The sequence below is a fragment of the Sphaerodactylus townsendi genome, linkage group LG07, assembly GCF_021028975.2.
Source record: "Sphaerodactylus townsendi isolate TG3544 linkage group LG07, MPM_Stown_v2.3, whole genome shotgun sequence".
Lineage (NCBI taxonomy): Eukaryota > Metazoa > Chordata > Lepidosauria > Squamata > Sphaerodactylidae > Sphaerodactylus > Sphaerodactylus townsendi.
Genome location: NC_059431.1, coordinates 105,127,241 through 105,148,160, shown reverse-complemented (window position 1 = coordinate 105,148,160; position 20,920 = coordinate 105,127,241). Strand labels below are relative to the sequence as shown.

The 20,920-nt window shown below is 42.6% G+C and overlaps 1 protein-coding gene across 11 annotated transcripts in view; it reads left to right on the top strand.

The window, feature by feature from the left end:
• Positions 1-20,920, top strand: part of NRG1 (neuregulin 1) — a 438,532-nt gene that overhangs the window by 379,015 nt on the left and 38,597 nt on the right. For all 11 annotated transcript variants that reach the window (XM_048502956.1, XM_048502953.1, XM_048502954.1 and 8 more), the window contains one exon: positions 9,829-9,958. In XM_048502956.1, the coding sequence (XP_048358913.1) occupies positions 9,829-9,958 (130 nt within the window). The remainder of the gene's footprint in view (positions 1-9,828; positions 9,959-20,920) is intronic.

The following is a 20,920-nucleotide window of genomic DNA, read 5'->3' as shown; positions in this document are numbered from 1 at the left end:
ACCTCTTTTCCTGGACGCCAGCCTCACGTATAGCAACTACGCCCTTGAGCTGCATGGCTCTTCAAAAATCTCTTTGTCCCATTTTTCAAAACCTAGTCTAGGCTTCAGAGCTTTCACTTCTACTGCAGGACAAAATAAAGCCTACATTCTCCTCTCACGCACGCTTTTCTTCTTCGTAGCTTTTCGTTAAAAAAAAAAAAAAGATGATAGTCCCACATAACTTCAAACTTTGGTACCAAACATTACTCAAACTTCCTGCAAAAACAACCTCAACCCCACTATCTCTCCCCATCTTGAAAGTCAACACAACCAGAATGTTTCTGGTCATGTTGCCTGCCCCATAAATTACTCTCTGGCCTTCTCTGCAAGCTTAGATACTACGCAGAGCTGGCCTTCGCACTGCTGCCAACTGGGTCAGTCTGTCAGTCTTTCGGGGGGGAAGCAATCCAGCACACAGGACTGTAGTGTTTTGTCTTTTTTGTATTCCTTTCTCCCCCACCCTTAGCTTGGACTCTGAAGGGAAATCAGGCTTGACTTTGAGTCATATTGTGCAGTGAAACACATTAAATTGTTTCAACAAGGGTTTACATACCCTCATTCTTTCCTGAAGTGTCTATCTTCTGGTCCCAGTGGTTTCCTGTTTTCTTTAAGAGTTGGATGTGCTTTTTAAAAAAAGTTTAGTGAAAAGTATTGCAAAGTTATGGAAATATCTGAATTCAAAGCTCCTGTGCTTTGGTGATTAAGCAATAGGGCCAGTTTCCACTAACAGGTTCCCAGCATATGCTTGAATCCCAGGACCAAGATGTCACTAATTGTTTAAGACATATCAAGACCTATTGCAGTTTCTCATTAACTCACTATTTGATGCATTTTTTAAGTTCTCAATTTCTAGGCTCACACAATTGGGAAAGACATCTTTTCATTTAAAAAAACATTAATTCACAGTTCTAACAAACAGGAGCACACAAAATGCAATAATCAAAATCAAAACACAGTGTTAAAATATACTATGTAAGGTAAGTCTGTTATCCAAGAGCCCAAGAATAACATGCTGTATCACAGACTGGGTTTGTCATGTAATACAGTGAGAGCTGTATTTTAAGAAGCATTGGTTTGCAATGATCTATGGTCTGTAACTAACTAAACAGATTAAGTAAATCAGTTGACCTGCTGGATCAGTGCACAGGGTTCTGCACCATTTTTTCCTACAGTGGCCAAACAGATCCCTGGGAACAGCACTTCAAAGTGGACACAGAGACTAAACTTCCGCATCTTGCCACAGCAGCTACCTATGATCTTGGAGGTTCTTTCATGGCACCTACCCATCATGGCTAATAACCAGTGATGTACTCCATGATTTTATACAGCCATCTAAGCTAGCAGCCATCACTCCATCTTGTGGTTGAGAATTCCATAAATTAATATGAAGAAATACTTTGCTTAGCCTGTCCAAAGCTACTGCCCTATGAATGGTATTAGGTGCCCCCAAACTCTACTGACGAAAATCTCTTTACGCATACCATGCCATCTCATCATTTTATGAATTTCTGTCATGTCCTTTTTGAAAAAAATGGACAACCCCAAGCTCTTTTAGCCCTTCTCTTTAGCCCCATAAACATTTGAGTTGCCCTTTTCTACCTCTATAATACCATTTTTGAGATATGATGTAATTCTGTGAACAGAGCTGTACACTTATTTTAAATGCAGCTGCACCATTGATCTATGCAAATACATTAAAATACTCGTCATTTTCCTAATAATCCATAGCACAGCATTTGCCCTTTTGAACTTCTGCCATACACTGAATCTACATGTTCATTCAGTTGTCCATCAGAACTTCAAAATCTCTTCCCCAGATATCCAACACTAGTACACAGTTTCTTGTATGCAGATGATGTACGCATAAAGCAATTATGTTTTATCCTTGGCGTACATCATATCTATTGAACCTCATTTGGTATAGTATTGCCCATTCACCCAGTATGAATTGCTTTCCACAACCTGTTTTAGTTTTCTTCATTCCAATGTCATCTGCAAACTTGGCCGCTTCATGAGTCACCCCTGATTACAAGAGGACGTTAAATACTACAGATTCTAATAAAGATCCTTGAGTGACCCAACGACTTAGTTTCCTCCATTGTGAGAACTTCTCTTTACTTTGCTTTCTGACTCCTCTTGTTGATTCGCGTTGTTTTTGCTTAATAAACAAGCAAGCTGCCTTCTTATCCCAGGGATTTGGAAAAGTCCACAAATGACTAATTATTTGGATAATCAGTTAACAGATGCGATACTAATTAATTTTGCTCACTCGATTGCAGTTAATTGCATAAGCTGGACTTTGGCCTGGCTGTTTCCTTCTTAATAGTGCTAATGCACATGTCTGTTCCACCAGCTTCTAAAGGAAAGAAAAACGAATTGCAGATGAAGTTTAACCCTTTCCTTACATAAGAGAAGTTAGGTGACTCCCACACAAGAGCTGGAAGGTGACATTTGAGGATAGTTTCTATAATAGCTCAATTCCAAGGAGTCTTCCTTTCTTCTAGAACAGGGGTCTGCAACCTGTGGCTCTCCAGATGCTCATGGATTACAATTCCCATCAGCCCCTGCCAGAATGGCCGATTGGCCATGGTGGCAGGGGCTGATGGGAATTGTAGTCCATTAACATCTGGAGAGCCGCAGGGCTGAAGTCTGAGCTCCTATTCTGGAGATATGGCTAACCGCAAGATTTTAAATACTATTTTTTTTTTTCAAAAAATCACCATTCAGCAGCAAAGTGTGAAGTAAATGTATATTGCCATTCCACGTTGCTGCTTATTTTAAAGAGTGTTTTTCAACCTTTCGTTTTAGACTGTTTTATGTGTGATTTCTATATTGTTGATCATATAAATCAGCATATCATTTATAATAGAAAGGTGGGACATAAATCTTCCTAAAAATACATATCTGGAACTGCAAAAAAAACCCCGGTTCCTGATTGTGTGCACACAGAAACAAACTGGGTTGCTGTCGCACCTTCACACGGAGAAGCATCTAATTGGCCCGTTGCAATGCCCTTCCATCAGCCGGTGGCCAACAGGAGATTCACTGAAGCCCCCTCTTACCACCAAAAGGCTATGCATATGCAGCGGGAACTGTGTAGACTCATATAGATTACAGTGGTGGCGAACTTTGGCATCTCAGATATTTATGGACTACAACTCCCATCAGTTTTCCCTTCCAGCATGGGCCGGTTGGGCCATGCTGGGAAGAACTGATGGGAGCTGGGAGGATTATGAGTCCATCCATAACTGGAGTGCCAAAGGTTCACCTACTCATGGCTATAGATCATATTTTACTTTATTGTCCACTCTACGCTGTACCTAGAGTCAAATACTTGTCATCCCTGCTACTCAAAAAAAAAGGTATGCATCTGACTTGCAAAAGATTACCTTTCTGTTGGACAGCCCCAGTAGTGACGCAAACGATGCAGTCACCAAATTTTTGGATTTGTGTATGAAACAGCGCTCTAGGAGCAAATCCTGAACATCAGCCTTCTTTTCCTGTACATTTATTTTAGTTTCCCTCTATTTGGTTAAGTGGACTTGTGTATATTGTTATGCCATTAAAGATTCTTTGGGGGGGGGTTTTTTGAGAAGCATCTAATTTTTAAAAAATTACTTCCCACCCATGCGCAGCTACACAGGCAGGCACAAATGAACCCTCACAGCCATGCCAATGTCCCTCCATATGACCAGCTGCACTTGCATGTCTTCACAGGTGCAAGCTGCAAGGTTTTTTTTTTTTTAAAGGGGGAAATGGAGGCAAATAAAGCTCTTCCTGCCTGGCCGTTCACTTGCAAGAGTCTGCAACCCGGGATTTTTGAAAAGACTTGCTAATAGCACAATTCTAAAAAAAAAAAAAACGGTTTGGGGAAAATAACACAGGGCAGACTCATTTCGGAAATATGATCTGTGCGATGTCCCCCACACCCCACCCACCCCTAAAAACTCGTGTTTTTTAGTGTCCTATACCTGAATTTACTGTCCCATGCAGAAGGAGCCTTTGTGTTAAATTATGTGTTAAATTTCTTCAGAGACTTCAGTTCTGAATTCTGCTGCAGCATATTTTTGTGATCCTGATGTGAACTTGTAACACTGCTCCCCTCACGCACATGCACACAGTCCTATCCCATACATTAAAATACACAAATCATGAAATACTCAAAAACCTGTTTCTGTAATAACCTGACTATGGTCTTGCAGTAGAATGTGTAGCCACAGGCTACACTAACATGCATCCATCTCCGTTCTCTCTCCACACACGCAAACACTTTGGCCTTTCCTATACATTGATTGTAAAAGTGTCTTTGTAGTAAGACAAAAAGCAAGGAACAGTACCGACAACCTACATGTGATCAGCTTTGCCAGTTTTTAATATGTGGCTTGCTGAGAGCTACAGCTGTGGAGACCACCCACGATAGACAGATTCTGCCCAGAGGTAATGCCAAAGATACTGTGCAGTGGAAAAAACTGTGTCTGAATCCAGTCTACATTGGAATGTAATGTGTGTACAAAGAAATATATAATGTTCTTCTTCGTACGTCTTCCCTTTACTCGCACCTAGGTCTTTTAAAATGGACTGAGCTAGTGGATCTGCTGACAGCATCGGCAGCAGTACTTATTCACAGAAACTTGTGATACACTGAGTTCTTTCTTCCTTCAGTCATCACTTTTTCACAACAGGAGACAAGGATGTCTACTTAAAATTCAGCGACAGAGTCTTGTTCATGACCCATGAGCGCTGAGACTGGCACTTTAGTTTTCCTTCATTGAACAATGACATCGTACCTGTCACCTTGTGTGTCTGATAGTCTATCTGCTTGAAGTTACACCTGCATCAGAGAAACTCGATTCAGGGACACAAGTATCTCTTGTACTTCAGTTCAGAGATCTAAACTAGCCAAGTGAGACTCTTTAGAAGAATTCTCTCTTTCAAGTGGAAAGCTGTTCAAAAGAAGTTGTAAGCTCTAGCTAACTATTTTATTGTTAAGCGAGAGAGATTCAATGTACTAGGCATTTCCATGTCTTTAGACATAGAAAATCCAATCATGTTCAAGGTAAACTAAAACGGACTCTGAGGGACAATTGATGAGAAATTATTAAGCAGGCTTTATTTCAAACAATCAAGGTATCCATTTCAGTCTTTATTTCAAACAAGGGGCTTGATTTTTAAAAAAATCTGAAGAAGGAGATATTCTGCAGCAAGACATTTTTTGTTGGTTTCCATTGGGACTCTATGGGTCTGATTGACTTTCTAAAAATATTACAGGCTTTCAACGCCACGAAAATAGATTTTTTTTAATAAAAGTGAAGCACAGATTGTTGAACATGGCACTTGATTGAATATATGGAAAACCTTGTGACACTTCTAGTCAATTGCCTATTTTGAGTTTCTCATTCTCTGGCAGAAAAATAACTGGATGCAGACCCAGATGTACATCTATCTGTGAGGAAATGGGTTTTCTATTTGGTTTTTCATAATTGCACAGATACAGGGCAATAGTTCTTGACAAATATGTATCTAAAATCAAGCACAGCAGTATTAATGTATTGTCAAAGGCTTTCACGGCCGGAATCACTGGGGTGCTGTGTGGTTTCTGGGCTGTATGGCCCTATAGTACTGTATCGCCCTATAGTACTGACTGCAGTAAACAATTAATGTAGCCCAGTCATAAGTGATAACAGTGTGTTGGGGGGGGGGGTCTTTTTTGTTATTCCTTCCCTATCCTGTATTGAAGAATCTGGAGAAATTGGTAGTAGGCACACATTTTCCAACTCGACTTTCACTTCCCATTTCAGAATACTGTAAGCTGTTAGGACATTGTTGACTTTGCAGATTAAAGAATCGTTTGGGGGAGCAATTAATTAGGAAGCACTTTTCTTCCAGTCCTAAATACTTCTACCACCAAAATGCTCTTAGGTATGACATAGTCCAAGCCCTTCAACATTAATAGCATTCCTAGGGTATTATACTATTAGCAGCTTGAGCAAGCCAATTTCCTCTCCTCCTTGTCTGCTCTCTCTCTCTCTCTCTCTCCCCCTCTCTCTCTCTCTCTCTGTGAGCAAGTGAGTGAGTGAGTGAGTGAGTGAGTGAGTGAGTGAGTGAGTGAGTGAGTGAGTGAGTGAGTGAGTGAGTGAGTGAGTGAGTGAGTGAGTGAGTGAGTGAGTGAGTGAGTGAGTGAGTGAGTGAGTGAGTGAGTGAGTGAGTGAGTGAGTGAAACCTTTCATGCTCAACTGGTTGTGGTGGGTTTTCCAGGCTGTGTGGCCGTGGTCTGGTGGATGTTGTTCCTAACGTTTCGTCTGCATCTGAGGCTGGCATCTTCAGAGGTATATCACAGAGGAATGTCTGTTACACAGGACACAGTTACACATACTTTTCTCTGTGATACACCTCTGAAGATGCCAGCCGCAGATGCAGGTGAAACGTTAGGAACAAGATCCACCAGACCACGGCCACACAGCCCGGAAGACCCACCACAACCAGTTGAATCCGGCCGTGAAAGTCAATACGTTCCATGCTCAGTTTCGTCAGGGTCTTTTCTGCCTACTGAGGGTGTTTCCTAGGTATGGACACACCACTGTGTTGTCTTTGGGTGGCTCTGTTTCACTCTTTTACGGATAAACACAGGATTGTCATGTTTGCTCTTTCAAGGAGTGGCCTAAAATGCTTGTATTATTGAGACATTAAACCTGTCCGTTGAGTATTTTAGTGTGGCAGTGATGACCAACCAGCCACCAAGGGTAAACCGCTACTCCAAACTTTAATTAGTTTAATACCACTTTCCCTCAGAGGATCATGGGAATTGTAGTTTAATGTGAGGGGTGAAAGTGCTGCGCTGTAGAAATCTGGCCCCACTTGCCAAACTACAGTTCCCTGGGGTGGAGTATTGAACTAGCTTGTCTATAGTCCAGATTTGTACACAGAGCACAGTTTGTATTAGCTAAGAGCTAATTGTTACTTTGAACCTCTGCAACAATCAGGTTTCATCTCGCAGCATCTGGGACCGAAAGTGCAAAGCAAGATGGCCACGGCAATTATAGATAGCTTTAGGCTTGACTCTTCTACACCCATCCTTGTAATTCAGTTTAAAGCATTCCATTAGCCTTTGTGGCAATAATAAGCGTTGTCTGCAGGAGCTCTAGCAGACAATGTTGCTTTTCTTTTTGAATTAATGCATCGCTTTCTGAACTACAGGGTGTCTCCAGAGTAATAGTGTGCTTTCAGGAGGAAGCATTTTAGAAGGTTGAAGTGGAAGGGGCGGGAGATGGAATTCAGACATGATCTTGAGTGGCATACGATTCCCCGCCAACTCCCAAGAGCATATATGCAATAAATATTTTGATGTGCTCACTTGTCTTTCAAGTCTGTTGATTATTAAATCTGTCTAGATTTTTTTAAAATAGAAGAAGAGGAGTTTGGATTTATATCCCCCCCTTTCTCTCCTGTAGGAGACTCAAAGGGGTTTACAATCTCCTTTCACTCCCCCGCCCCCCCCCCCACACACACAACAAAGACCCTGTGAGGTGGGTGGGGCTGAGAGAACTCCGAAAAGCTGTGACTAGCCCAAGATCACCCAGCTGGCGTGTGTGAGAGTGCACAGGCTAATCTGAATTCCCCAGATAAACCTTCACAGCTCAAGCGGCAGAGCGGGGAATCAAACCCGGTTCCTCCAGATTAGAATGATCAAATAATGATCATAATAAACTTATTTGCAACCTAGCATGTTACAGCCACATCTCTTCTACATCTTGAAACGAAGATTTGGAAGATCTTAAATTTCGGATTGGAAGATTGAACTGTGAAGGTAGAGAAGGTGATTTGAAGCTTAACCATCCACCTAGCCATATTTCTAGAGATCGTTTCTGTTTTGCTTAGTTTATCAGGGAAGAGTGTATACTTCTAGTTAATAGATTATACCCTAGAGTGTCAAGTAGCGAAGAATTATGATAGCTATTCTGCTTCCTTGCAGAACCCAGAAGGGAAATGAGGTTCTAGAATTTGGAGGAGAAGCAATTTTCAGCTGTTAGCAAAAGATATGAGATTATGAATCCCATGCAGGGGGAGGGGCAAATCCGCCAGTGGGACCCGCGTGTGGCCACCATGTCTCTCCCTAACAGTGGGATATGACACTGAACCTAGCACCAGTGTCCCTGCACTGCCACCAGCAGCCCAGGGGTGTAGCTGGGGAGGAGCCAACTTTAGTCTTCTCTCTCCCAGTTTGCCTCTGACCGAAAAGGTGTTGTGAGTCTATTCAGCACAATAAGAACATAAGAACTAGCCTGCTGGATCAGACCAGAGTCCATCTAGTCCAGCACTCTGCTACTCGCAGTGGCCCACCAGGTGCCTTCGGGAGCTCACGTGCAGGATGTGAAAGCAATGGCCTTCTGCTGCTGCTCCTGAGCACCTGGTCTGCTAAGGCATTTGCAATCTGAGATCAAGGAGGATCAAGATTGGTAGCCATAGATCGACAATGAGGGCGTCCTGGCAGTGTGGAGGCTTTTTGACATTTTGAGCCTCCCTTTTGAGCCTCCCCAAACCACCAGGAAGCCTCTTTGGGAGTGCCAGCAAGGGGCCAGGTGCCTGACCCCTTGGATGGGGCTGTGTACTTTCATGACCTCAGTTATGTCTTTGTGAGACCACCAGAAGAACATCTAAAGGTCACCCTGTGTATTTTAAGATTTGAGGCACAGTTATAGTACTAATGGTTATAGTAGTAGTATTAAGAGCTTTCCAACAATTAGAAAAGTGTGGCAATATATTTGTCTGGTTTCTTTCAAATCAATATGTCCACTGCACATTTCCTTCTATTTTTTAACCCTTCAATTCCCTCCCTAAGATCAGAGTAGCTGTGCTTCTAGAGTGAATGCCTCTTTATGTATTCTCCCCATGGGCCAGGAAAATAAAATCCTCCTCTCCATGACTTCTCTCCCTGAGTACTTTCCCCCAATGATTTCAGCTGGGAGAAAAGTGCTTAGGAAGAAGAGCTACAGGAAGGCAAATGGAAGACCTTGCAGGAAAAATTTGTGTTGCCCCCCCCCCCCCCAAAAAAAATTATGTGATTTTGAAAGTTCCTTCTTTAAATAAATAGAACTGCCCTCACCATATGTAGCCATTTTGTCTTGGATAGAACACATACCTGACTGCCGGCACCCCAGCCTACTGTTACCAACCTCCAGGTGATGGCTGGAGTTCTCCCACTATTACTACTGATCTCAAGGCAGCAGAGATCAGTTCACCTGGAGAAAGTGGTGGCTTTGGAAGGTATAGCATTATACCCCATTGAAGTCACTCCCCTGTCCAAATCCCACCCTCCTCAAGCTCCACCCCCAAAACTATCAGGTGTTTCCCAACCTGGAGCTGGCAACCCTATCCCTGGCCCCTTCCGCACACACAAAATAATGCATTTTCAAACCACTTTCACAACTGTTTGCAAGTGGATTTTGCTATTCCGCACAGCTTCAAAGAGCACTGAAAGCAGCTTGAAAGTGCATTATTCTGTGTGTGCGGAATGAGCCCCAGTCTCTACTGTATAAGAACCAAGTTTGATGCCACAATAGTGTATAATGGAGCAGAGATGCATGAGATGAAATCATAGGGCACCTCTCAAAATACTGTGAACACTTCCCCCCCCCCTTCTTCTTTTTTTTAAAATTAAGAACCTGGTTGATCGATTGCTTCAGGAGTTCTGAAAGATGCATACATAAAATTCCTGTTCGATGCTCTTCTGCAAAACAAAAGTGTACAACCATACTGATGTGCCTCCTCCGTTTCTCCCTTTGTTTCTTCCAGCCACATCTACATCCACTACTGGGACCAGTCATCTCACAAAATGTGATGTGAATAAGAAAGGCTTCTGTGTGAACGGTGGCGAGTGCTTCATGGTCAAAGACCTGCCAAACCCACCAAGATATTTATGCAGGTAAGAAACCCTTTCCCGTTGCTTCAATGAAGCTGCAGCGTTTCTTGCTGTTGTTGACCAAGTAAATCATTTCATGTAAATATTATTATTTCCTTGCGAGGCTCTATAACACTCTAAATCGGCCACAGCACTTTTCCTCAGTGGTTTAAAAATGAGATTTATTTTTACTTGGACTGTCTATGACATGCAGAAGTCTTAGAAACAATGAACTTGGTGATTGGGAGTGACACCTATATAATAGGTATTGAATGCAATAGCTGCTAAAAGGCAGTAACCGATTTAGCGAAACAGAGAGTGCAGCATACAAACCCGGTATTTTGAAGGGGCACAGTAGTTGTTGTTTAAGCCTATAACACTAGATCTAATTTTCTAGGTGTGAGGTAGTAGGGCTGCTTTTCTTGTAATCTTTAAAAGAGCCAAGACGCCAACTGTGAGTCACTCCTGTGTTTACAAATGCCTTCTCTCTGTGTGTTAAGATTGGAATAAATTGGTTTACAATGTTTTATTAGAAACAACAAAACCATCTACCCCTCCATCCAATACTAAAAGTGACTGCTTTTTTAAAGGGATATTAAACTGCGGGTGTATAGTGGCCATCACGCCTGCTCATGAGCTTCTTAGAGTCGTCTGGATGGCCACTGAGGTAATGGAAACAGACTGCTGGTGTAGAGAGATCTCTTGGTCTGACCGGTTGTTCTTGTGATAAAAATCAGTTCAGTCCCAATTTGGTATGCTTAGTTGTGCTGGGGGTTTTTAAAGTGTTTTCCAAAACTGTGTTCTATGTGCTTTTGGAGAGGGAGAAAACAGAACGCTCTAACTTTCATCTCATCAGTTGTCACCAGATCTCTTAATCTCTGAGCGGTTTCACCTCGCCAGTGCAACAAAGCTCTCTTAGAGGTCTCCTGTGAATCTCGGAGCGTTTCCAGATATCACTTCCCGCAGCTAGTTCTATACTGAGCCTTTCTTTCTCTGTTTTCAGTTCATTATGTTTTGTTCTGCGGCACTCACTTTGACATGTTTTTGTCACACAGTTATTTATAGGAGTACTGAAAAACATTTGCACCCCTCCTGGAAGCCTGAGAAATGAATACGCTTATATAACAAGCATGAAATGAACCTGTTTAAAATTTGAAAAACATTAAATTTCTCATCGTCCTTATAAAATCTCATCTAATTTAAAAAATAAATAGATTTGGGGGGGGGGGGGCGTCTGAAGACAGCATTACCAGATTCCCAACTCCATTTTAAAACGGTCTACCCAATTGAAACAAATTCCAGATGAGATGTCACTAGAGTTAAAGGTACAATAGTATTTATCTCATCCTTTTTTGTCCATGGATGAATGGTTTTGTTCCACACAAAAACAATTAATAGAAAAGGCTGTTCATATCAAGTTTTCAGTCCTCAAAATATAAAAATCAGTTTTTAAAATTAAACATAGCTCTATGTCCTTTTATTTAGCTGTTTTCCAGACTAGCTGGTATTCTGACAATATCTTTAATCTGAATGGTGGTATTTTTGTTAAGATATGTATATCTTATCTAATGAATCACATGTTTTGATTTTGAGATCAGATTCTTCCATGTCCCCTGGTTTAAATTTGATTGCTGGGCTTGGGAGACTTGTATCAATCAAACCAATTGTGTTTGAAAGAGTAGCAAAGTGGTCATGCAAATGAGATTAAAAAGATAGAGAAATATCAGATAGGTCTATATTTTTTGAGATATTTTTCTAATTCCTTTGTGAGTCAACAGATTGCCATGGGGGGAAAATAAATGAAAATTCATTTGCATGTCTCAGTTGCTTGTCTAGATCAATTTTGCTCCTATGTGGTCCTCTTCCCAAAAACAAAGTCTGCAAGAAAGCCCTGTAATCTATCAACAGTGCATCATTTTCCATTTTATGATAGTATATAACACATATTGTGTTGTGTTAGTATTTTGTTAGTATGTAACAAACTTGATAGGATAATGTCCAGCTCATTGTGAATTTTTATCATCCATATTATAGCAGCTTTATAAGAAACTGTTAAAATTAATTCTGAAAGAAAAGCAAATATCAAACTGTTTAAATTTATCTGTTGGTTTTCAACTTAAAAGACTTTAAAACTAGAACCCTGCAGGCCAAAGGATTAGATGTCTGAATCAAACTCATTCGTGAAATTCAGCTCCATCATCACCATCAAAGGGGCCTGGACAGATTTTATGGAAGAGAAGTCGTTCTATGGCTACCAAACTTGATCCTCCTTGATCTGAGATTGCAAATGCCTTAGCAGACCAGATGCTCGGGAGCAGCAGCAGCAGCAGCAGCAGAAGGCCATTGCTTTCACATCCTGCATGTGAGCCCCCAAAGGCATCTGGTGGGCCACTGTGAGTAGCAGAGTGCTGGACTAGATGGACTCTGGTCTGATCCAGCAGGCTCTTTCTTATGTTCTTATCCATTGTCTTGTGGTCTCGGACTTCAGTGCTGCTGTCAGATAGAAGCCACAACTAAGAGGCTGCATTATTCAGGTCTTCTTTGTAGACTTAACAATATGAGGCCGCTGTGTCTTTCTCACATGCCTCACCTACCCAGTCCCTTCCTCTCTACAGTGGATGCTCTGGTCACATGGTATAGTGGTTAAGAGCAGGGGACTCTAAGCTGGAAAACCAGTTTTGATTCCCCACTCCTCCACATTGGCAGTGGACAGTGGACAACTTCAGTCAGCTCCTATTGCCAATTTTCTTCATGGCTCTCTCCTACTCCTGCTTGGAATAGCACATCTAAAGGTGGGGAGAACTGAGGACAGGAAAAGACCTCTTCTTGTCACATCAAAGCTTCAATCTTAATGCAGCGGGGAAACAACTGCTATATTCCCCTTTTAAATACTTCCAGAAATTCATTTGCAGACCTCCAAACGTCCCATGTAGTTTAGTAATTTTCCAGCTACTCTTCAGGATCCTCTGCCTACTCAGCACCATTCCTTCGGTCTCCAAGTTTCAAAGCTCGCTATCCCCCGACTTCCTTACTTACTGAGCCCTCTTTCTAATTCTCAACTATTTGCTGTGTGAGGCTTTAAATTCTGATCAAATTGACAGCTTTCCCTGCCCGACTTTGTGTTTTGAGGAAGACATTATTCCAAACTATCATGCTGTGTGGGACAGGCCCTAGCCTAAGTGGCAAATGTCTGCTTATATAACAGACTTCTAAAGAGAAGGCACAAAGGAAAAAGGTGTGTATAGATACAAACACAGCAAAAGAATGTCCTGTCGCTTAAAACTCAAGGGTAGGGGTGTGCCACAGCAACAAAAAATCAGTATTTTTCAAATTCGGGTATATTGCAGCCAAAAAATATTAGTATTTCTGGTAGTCCAAAATTTCAGTCAATCAATCCATCAACATTTATTGTGATCAAGAGATTGTAATATGGTATTCAGATTCAAGGTTTTTGGGGTCGGATTCAAGGTTTTGGGGATGCAAGCCCAACAGGACCAATGTCTAACCTTAAATGGAGGGGTACTTTTTCAAGCCCAGCAGAACCAGTGACAATCTGAATTTTTCGGATCCATTATTTCTTATGGGGTGGCTGGTGGAGGAGGCTTGTTTTTGAAAGTACAAGCACAAAAATTGCAGTGGAGCTGTCTTTTAAATAACCCCATGTTTCTAGTAGATTGGACCAAGGGGTCAAATTCTATGGGCTCCTGAGCAGGGTTTAGGGTTCCTGCAGCCATCTTCCACTATTTCCTATGGAGAAAAAAGAAGAAAAACCTCCAAGCTGCTTCCAGGCAAAATCTGTGTCTGTGAGTAGCAGTCACTGATCAAACCATGCCTCCCATGGAAGAACAAACACAGCAAGCCAAACCGAACCATTACAGAACACAGCCAATGTGCCAGTCTATGTAGACCCAAACTCAAACCAAAGAATCTCCACAGTGGAAATTCCAACTGGGGGAACACTCTTGGAAGCCCAGCAGAACTAATGACAGTGTACCGATGTCTAGCAGAAACCCCATGTCCCTGTGGCAGTGCAAGCACAACAGAAACAATGTCAAACTGGAAAATCTCTGCTGTGGAAAATAAAGGTGGGGAGCAGTTTTCCAAGCTGAGCAGAATCAATGGCAAACCTGAAGGTAAGGGGAACTGTTGCCAGCTCTGCAGAATTAGTTGCAAGGTACAAACACCCAGCAGACCCCCAGTGTCATCATGGTGATGCAAGCCCAACAGGACCAATGTCTAATCTTAAATGGAGGGGCACTTTTTCAATCCCAGCAGAACCAGTGACAATGTACAGATGCCTAGCACAACCTCCATTGTGCTCAAGAACAACTGAACCAATGTCAAGCTGAAAAAATGTCAAACCAGAGAATCTCTTCAGTTGAAACAAGATGAGAGTGCACTTTTGTAAGCCCAGCAGAATGAATGGCAGTGTACAAAATGACCAGCAGAATCCAGTGCCAGCTCAAAAGGACTACTCTCAAACCAGAGGATCACAGCAGAAGAAATCCAAGCAGGGGGCGGGGGAGGATTGCAAGCCAAACAGAACAAATGGCAATGTACACAATGCCTAGCAGAACCAATGCCTCTATGGCAGTGCACATTCAACAGAACTAATGTCATACCATAGATAATCAAATCCAAGCAGTGAGCAACCCTACAAAAACCTTGAAAATAACTCAAAGCAACTCTTGCAAAGGGAACAATCCCTCTGGAAACTGACAAAGAAACTTGAAACTGAACGAAGGACCCTGGCAAATAGTACTCCCACAAGACACAAAAGCAAAGGGGGGAAAGAGAGGAAACGGAAAAAGTCCCCCGGAGCCAGCAAAGGCTGTTTCCTGGTCTTCCCAGTAAATCCTGAATATTTCCCAGATTTTTCAGGATCATTTTTTTTAATTTCCTGAAAAATTCTAGATATATTAGGGACACTCCAAATACATCCATAAGATTTCTGGGTATATTTTCAGCTCAGGTGTATCTATGCCCACACCTCTACTCAAAAGCTTAAATACCCCTGACCAAAAGTTCTTAACTAGGACCTATGATTAAGAAACTCCCAGCCCAATCCAGATGGGGAGGCAAAAGAGCATTTGGAAGTGACCGAGGTCCCCGTTGGCACATTTGCCTCCTCCGCTGACATAAGGGGCACCCATGCCAGCCGAGAGAGCAAATGCTGCTGCAGAATGATGCAGCATGGGCAGGCCAGGGGCGATCTTGGAGGTGAAGCCAACTTTAGTCAACTTCCTAGCCCTCTGAGCCCACAGATACAAAAGTGTGATGTAAGCCATTTTCCCCAGCGAGCCAATTCAGACAGCAGGAGGGTTTTTTGATTCCCCCCCCTTTCCACACCACTCAAATCCCCTTTAGAAGCAGTGCAGCAGCACCTTCACCACCCCATCCCCAATCGCAGTGCTCTCCCCCCACATCTGGATTGCACTGCCCATTTGCCAGTAGAGCAAAAGAGAAAAAGAACTTTTTAAAATAGGCAATGTAATCCTAAAATAACTTCTCTGGGAATAAGCCCCTTTGAAGATCACTTTCAGATGGAATTAATTGCACACTCAAGGCTCTTCTCTCTTGTGTCCCCATGGAAGTTCTCTTAGGGGCTTTCCCCACTACAGAAGGGAGCTAAGGTCGACTCTGTTCCCTTAAGTGGAGCGTGATTCCAGGCTGTCCCCACAGCAACTGAGTTGGCCCCCTGGAACCGAGCTAAGTGGGCGGGATCATCTTGGTGCCTGTTTTGCTCCTCGGTCATGATTGGCGCTTGTGTTTCGGTGGGAAACGGGAGCGTTCTTTTTTTTTTACAGTTTTTACAGTTTACAGTTACATGCGCTTTCTGCCCACCACGACTCTCCCGTTCTGCGCATACCACAAAAGCAGCTCGTGATTGGTTGAATGGATGAGGTGTCGTTTCGATGCTTCCCCACTTCGAAGCTTCGAAGCGGTATCAACCTTGTTCCGGCAGAAAAGTGTAGTTCATAACTGTGACAAGGATGTCGCAGTTCTGAGCGCCCATCAAACAATGTTGAGCTCAGTAGCAGTGGGGATTCACTGAGGCGAACCTAGGTAGAAACCAGTTCAACTCTGTCAGTGGGGAAAGCCCCTTAGTCCAGCTTGCCTTTGACCCCTGCACCAGAAATTTTTTCTCACATCGAGTATGGAAGTTAGGCAAGTTGGAAGCAAGAAATGGAGTTTTAGAAATGCTTTGTGTGTAAATCCCAAGCCATTGAATCAATAGTCAATTTTAACCAAGAAAATTCCAGAGCAGTGGATGGGGAGACCGTAGGTCCATAGCTGGGGGAGCACAAGTGACTCCTATCAAGCTTGAAAGCAGTAAGCAGCAATAAGTAAACTCCCTGGAAATTGCTTCTCCTTGCAGGTCAGCGAAGAATCTTTATGGTTCCTAAACTCAGCACCAGTGAAATTAAACTAAGTTAAAGCAACAAACACTGATTGTAATCAAATGAGCACTGCCACTCAATGCTATTTCCATGCACAAAAGCGAATCTCTACGTTTTCATTTCTGTTTAACGTGTGACTACATTTTCATGCTTTTCCAGATGTGGAAATGTCTTGCTGGAATCATCCCCTCCCCATATACACATGCCTTTAAAAATTAAGTTGAGAATCAGTCCCTCCCTCATAAAGTGAAAAAGTACATACCAAAACATTAGATCCAATCAAGATGTCAGTGTGTGCTCAAATTGAGTGTCTTATTTCATATACACAGCAGTTGTAATTAATGGAACTGAGAACCATCAAAATCAGTTTTGGCCGTGCTTTTTAAAATGACACTTTCAGCTGTGGCCAGAACAGCAGAGCACTCTTAACGTTGATGTAAACTTTCGACTGTTTATCTCCGTTTCAATCAAGAGGTGTCAGCATTTCATGGCCACTTTGGCTGCCACAAACAAAACATAGCATATCAGTGGGACCCAGCCAAGTCTTTTGAATAATGTGCAACTTGCAAGCATTCAGAGGTACTACCACTGGCGTAATGCCCATTGGGCAAGGTGGGCAGCTGCCCAGGGCATCACCTTGTGGGGGGCATCAAAATGCTGGGTTCGTTTTTGGGTATTTTAGTGGTTTTCCATTTTTGGCCTGCAGGGGGTGCGGTTTTTAGGCTAGCAGCACCAAAATTTCAGCGTATCATCAGGAGCCTGTCCTTATGCTACCCCCTACGTTTGGTGAGGTTTGGTTCAGGGAGTCCAAAGTTATGGACTCTCAAAAGGGGTGCCCCTATCCCCCATTGTTTCCAATGGGAGCTAATAGGAGATGGGGGCTACAGTTTGGAGGGTCCATAACTTTGGCCCCCTGAACAAGCACTGCACCTAAACTTAGGAGAATATCATTATGCGAAGTCTTCTGATGAGACCCTGAAAGTTTTGAGACTGTGCCTTCAGAAATGTGCCCCGCACAGCCTGCAACCCCCATTGACAGCAATGCAGAAAACTCAATGCAGAACAAAGATTCTTGGGCAAATTTCTAGGATGTTCCTGCAGGGGGTGCATTTTTGGATGTATCGGCACCAAAATTTAAGGGTATCATCTGGATGTGATGGCACCCCCCCCCCAAGTTTGGTTCAGTTTGGTTCAGGGGGGCCAAAGTTATGGACCCTCAAAACTTTAGCCCCCATCTCCTATTAGCTCCCATTGGAAACAATGGGGGATGGGGCACCCCCTTTGGGAGTCCATAACTTTGGACTCCTTGAACCAAACCTCACCAAACTTGGGGAGTAGCATAAGGACAGTCTCCTGATGATATGCTGAAATATTGGTGCTGATATGTCTAAAAATGCACCCCCTGCAGGCACCAAAGTCCTGGTGCAAAAAAAATTTGGTCATGGTGAAGTGGCCGCTTATGGGGGGGGCATCCAACTCAGGTTTTGCCCAGGGCTACAGGTTGCCCAGGACTGCCTCGTTATGCCCCTGGGTACTACACATCTATTGATGCCAATGGCAATATTCCTACTAATGATAAATGACTGTTTTCACCCTTTCAATCTTTTCTTTGCCCCAATAATAATACTAATAGGAGAGAACCATACAGATAACAATCTAGATCAGGGGTCTGCAACCTGCGGCTCTCCAGATGTTCATGGGCTACAATTCCCATCAGCCCCTGCCAGCATGGCCAATTGTAGTCCATGAACATCTGTAGAGCTGCAGGTTGCAGACCCCTGATCTAGAGGTATTACCATGTGGACACACACTTGTTTTTCTTTTGTTTCGCACCTGTGTTTTGCCTTTCTGTTACCTTGAGGTTTCATCTTGTTAGGTTTTTTCCCCTTCTGTTTGTGAAGATGTGTATTTCACATCTAAAACCATTTCTATTCACATTCCTCATCTGGCAAAAACTCATGATGTGATCAACATTATGCTTGGGATGGCTGACAAAATGCACAAATTACATACTTAAAAGAGACAGTTTTCAAAGTGTAGTTAAAAGGAACCTATCTGATTCTACCTTACATGCTGGAAGTGGTAGTTGGAAATTGGTGATTTTTCTCTAGTTCTGTACCAAATTAGCACTTGCTGTTGATTCCACAGCTGTGTTCAATAACATCAGTAAACATGTGACCAAAAAATGTCATGACAATTTATGGCTTAAGTTTTCATGAACTTCCTAAAATGGAATTCAACCTTCGAAAATTATAGCACAGTAGACGTTAGTCTTGAAGGTGGCACAAGTCTCTTCAGAAAAGCCTTTAGTCAGAAAGCTTCAATTGGAAGACTAGTCATACAGTCCTATTCAGAATTGCTCCAGTATAAACCCAGCCTTGGGTTGCATTGTAAACTGACTGTGTGGACCAGAGAACAATTGCAGCCCAATGCGGGGGGGAGAGGGGGGTGAAGTGATGTCTGAAAGCAGTTTGGGGCTACTCTGGCAGATTTGCCGTCCTCGAGGCACTTACCCTGGCAGAGGGGCAAATCCACCAGCGACTGGCTGCTGTGGCCCTCGAAGATGCCTGGATATGGCACAGAATTCTGTCTCAACATTCCCATGCTGTTTGAGGCCCCATCAGCATAGGTCCATGGTGGCGAACCTTTGGCACTCCAGATGTTATGGACTACAATTCCCATCAGCCCCTGCCAGCATGGCCAATTGGCCATGCTGGCAGGGGCTGTGATGAATGTAATCCATGTATCTGGAGTGCCAAAATTCTACCACTAACTGGCATAGGTGTATCTAGATCAAAGGGTCTGCAACCTCGCTGGCTCTCCAGATGTTCATTGGACTACAGAAGATTCCCATCAGCCCCTGCCAGCATGCTACAATTGGCCATGCTGGCGGGGGGCTGACAAAGTGTGAGTCCATAGGCTATCTGGAAAGCCGCAGAGTTGCGGAACCTGATCTAGATGTTTCCCTCCAGATACACACCATATGGCTCGGAGCCTGAATTGGAAGCCAAATAAAGGCCTTTCCAGTGGCAGGGGGTTGTTTGTTTCTTGCTTTCCTCCCGCCCCTGAAAAGCCCTCTTGAGATGGCAGTGCCATTCCTGGCTGCCTCAAGGTTCTGGATTGGGCCATTAGGGCTCCTGCGTTCAGATTTTGTCCTGTGTCTCCTCATACTGGGAAAAAAATGGCTTAGGTTCCAGTTAAGATATTCAAAGTATCGCTTAATTGATAATGGACATAACATTTTTGTCAAATATATATTGTACAATTCTTTTGACTAAATAGTACATTTCTCCCAAAATATGACCATTGAAACAAAAAAAAACCCTTCTTGAAATAGGCTTCTGGATAGTTATTTTTGGATTAGTAGCAAATTCACATTTTTTATGTCACCAATCTGAATGAGAGCCACAGCAACACTTCTTGAAGCGTAAGCATTTTCGATTAGTTTTCGCTGTAATCCTGCATCACAAGTGATTTTAAGAAATATGTGGTCAGCTGGGGGAACCAAGGTAGGGCAGGGGGCACAATACAGTGAGTTTGGGGTGAGGTGTTGCCTGGCAGCTTCTCAGTATAATGCTTGATTCTTAACCCATAATAAGAATATTGAATGGGCAGAGAAATACCCAACGGATGACAACAATAATCACAGCTCAAATGCTAAATAACCATGAACTCAACATACAAAGCATTTCGGTTCACCTTGTCCTAACCAGAATTATACCCTTCCAAGTCAGTTGAAGTCAATGGACTTAGAAGGGTGTATCTCTAATTTAGGCCCTTTTCGCACATGCGAATAATGCACTTTAAATCCACTTTCAATGTACTTTGCAGCTGGATTTTACTGTGCAGAATAGCAAAATCCACTTTCAAACGATTGTGAAAGTGGATTGAAAGTGCATTATTCTGCATGTGCGGAAGGGGCGTGGACTACTTGTCCTCTGTGTTTAGAAAGCTAGAGGAGGTAATTCGAAATGGGGATATTATCAGCTGTTGTGGCATTCTTTCAAATTAATGAGAAAGCAAAGGAAACAGAAGCCCAAGATAGTGACAAGATGTTCATTATCAGTTGGCACAAGAAGCATATTAACATCCAAACTCAGACATACTGGAAAAGTGGCTGTGTATAGTTTGAACTCGAAGCATGCATTTATTGTTTCTTTTCTTTCTTTTTTATATTTGTTTTAAGACATCAGATTATTGCTTTTGATAAAGTTTCTGCTTTGGATTTAAAATATAACTGAAGCCAATTGTTTAAAAACCAGCGAGAAATATGCTTGTAAGGTAAATCCAGGTGATTTGACATAAAAGAGGCGAATCATATTTTGATTGAATGTGCAGTGTAAATTGCTGCAGAAATCAAGGTTATGAATTTGTTTTCTGGCACTCATAACCAAGAGGCAAAGTTCCTCGGTAGGTGGACTGTGAATAATTAGCTGAACATTCATGAGCCAGTCTATTGTAACTGCATGGGTTTTTCTTTAACAATACTGATTTTCTGGAATAAAATTTCATTTCATAACCGTGCAGTTAGAATATCTCTGGAAATAGCTTTGTTTTGTGTCTTCTTTCATTCATGTATTTTCTC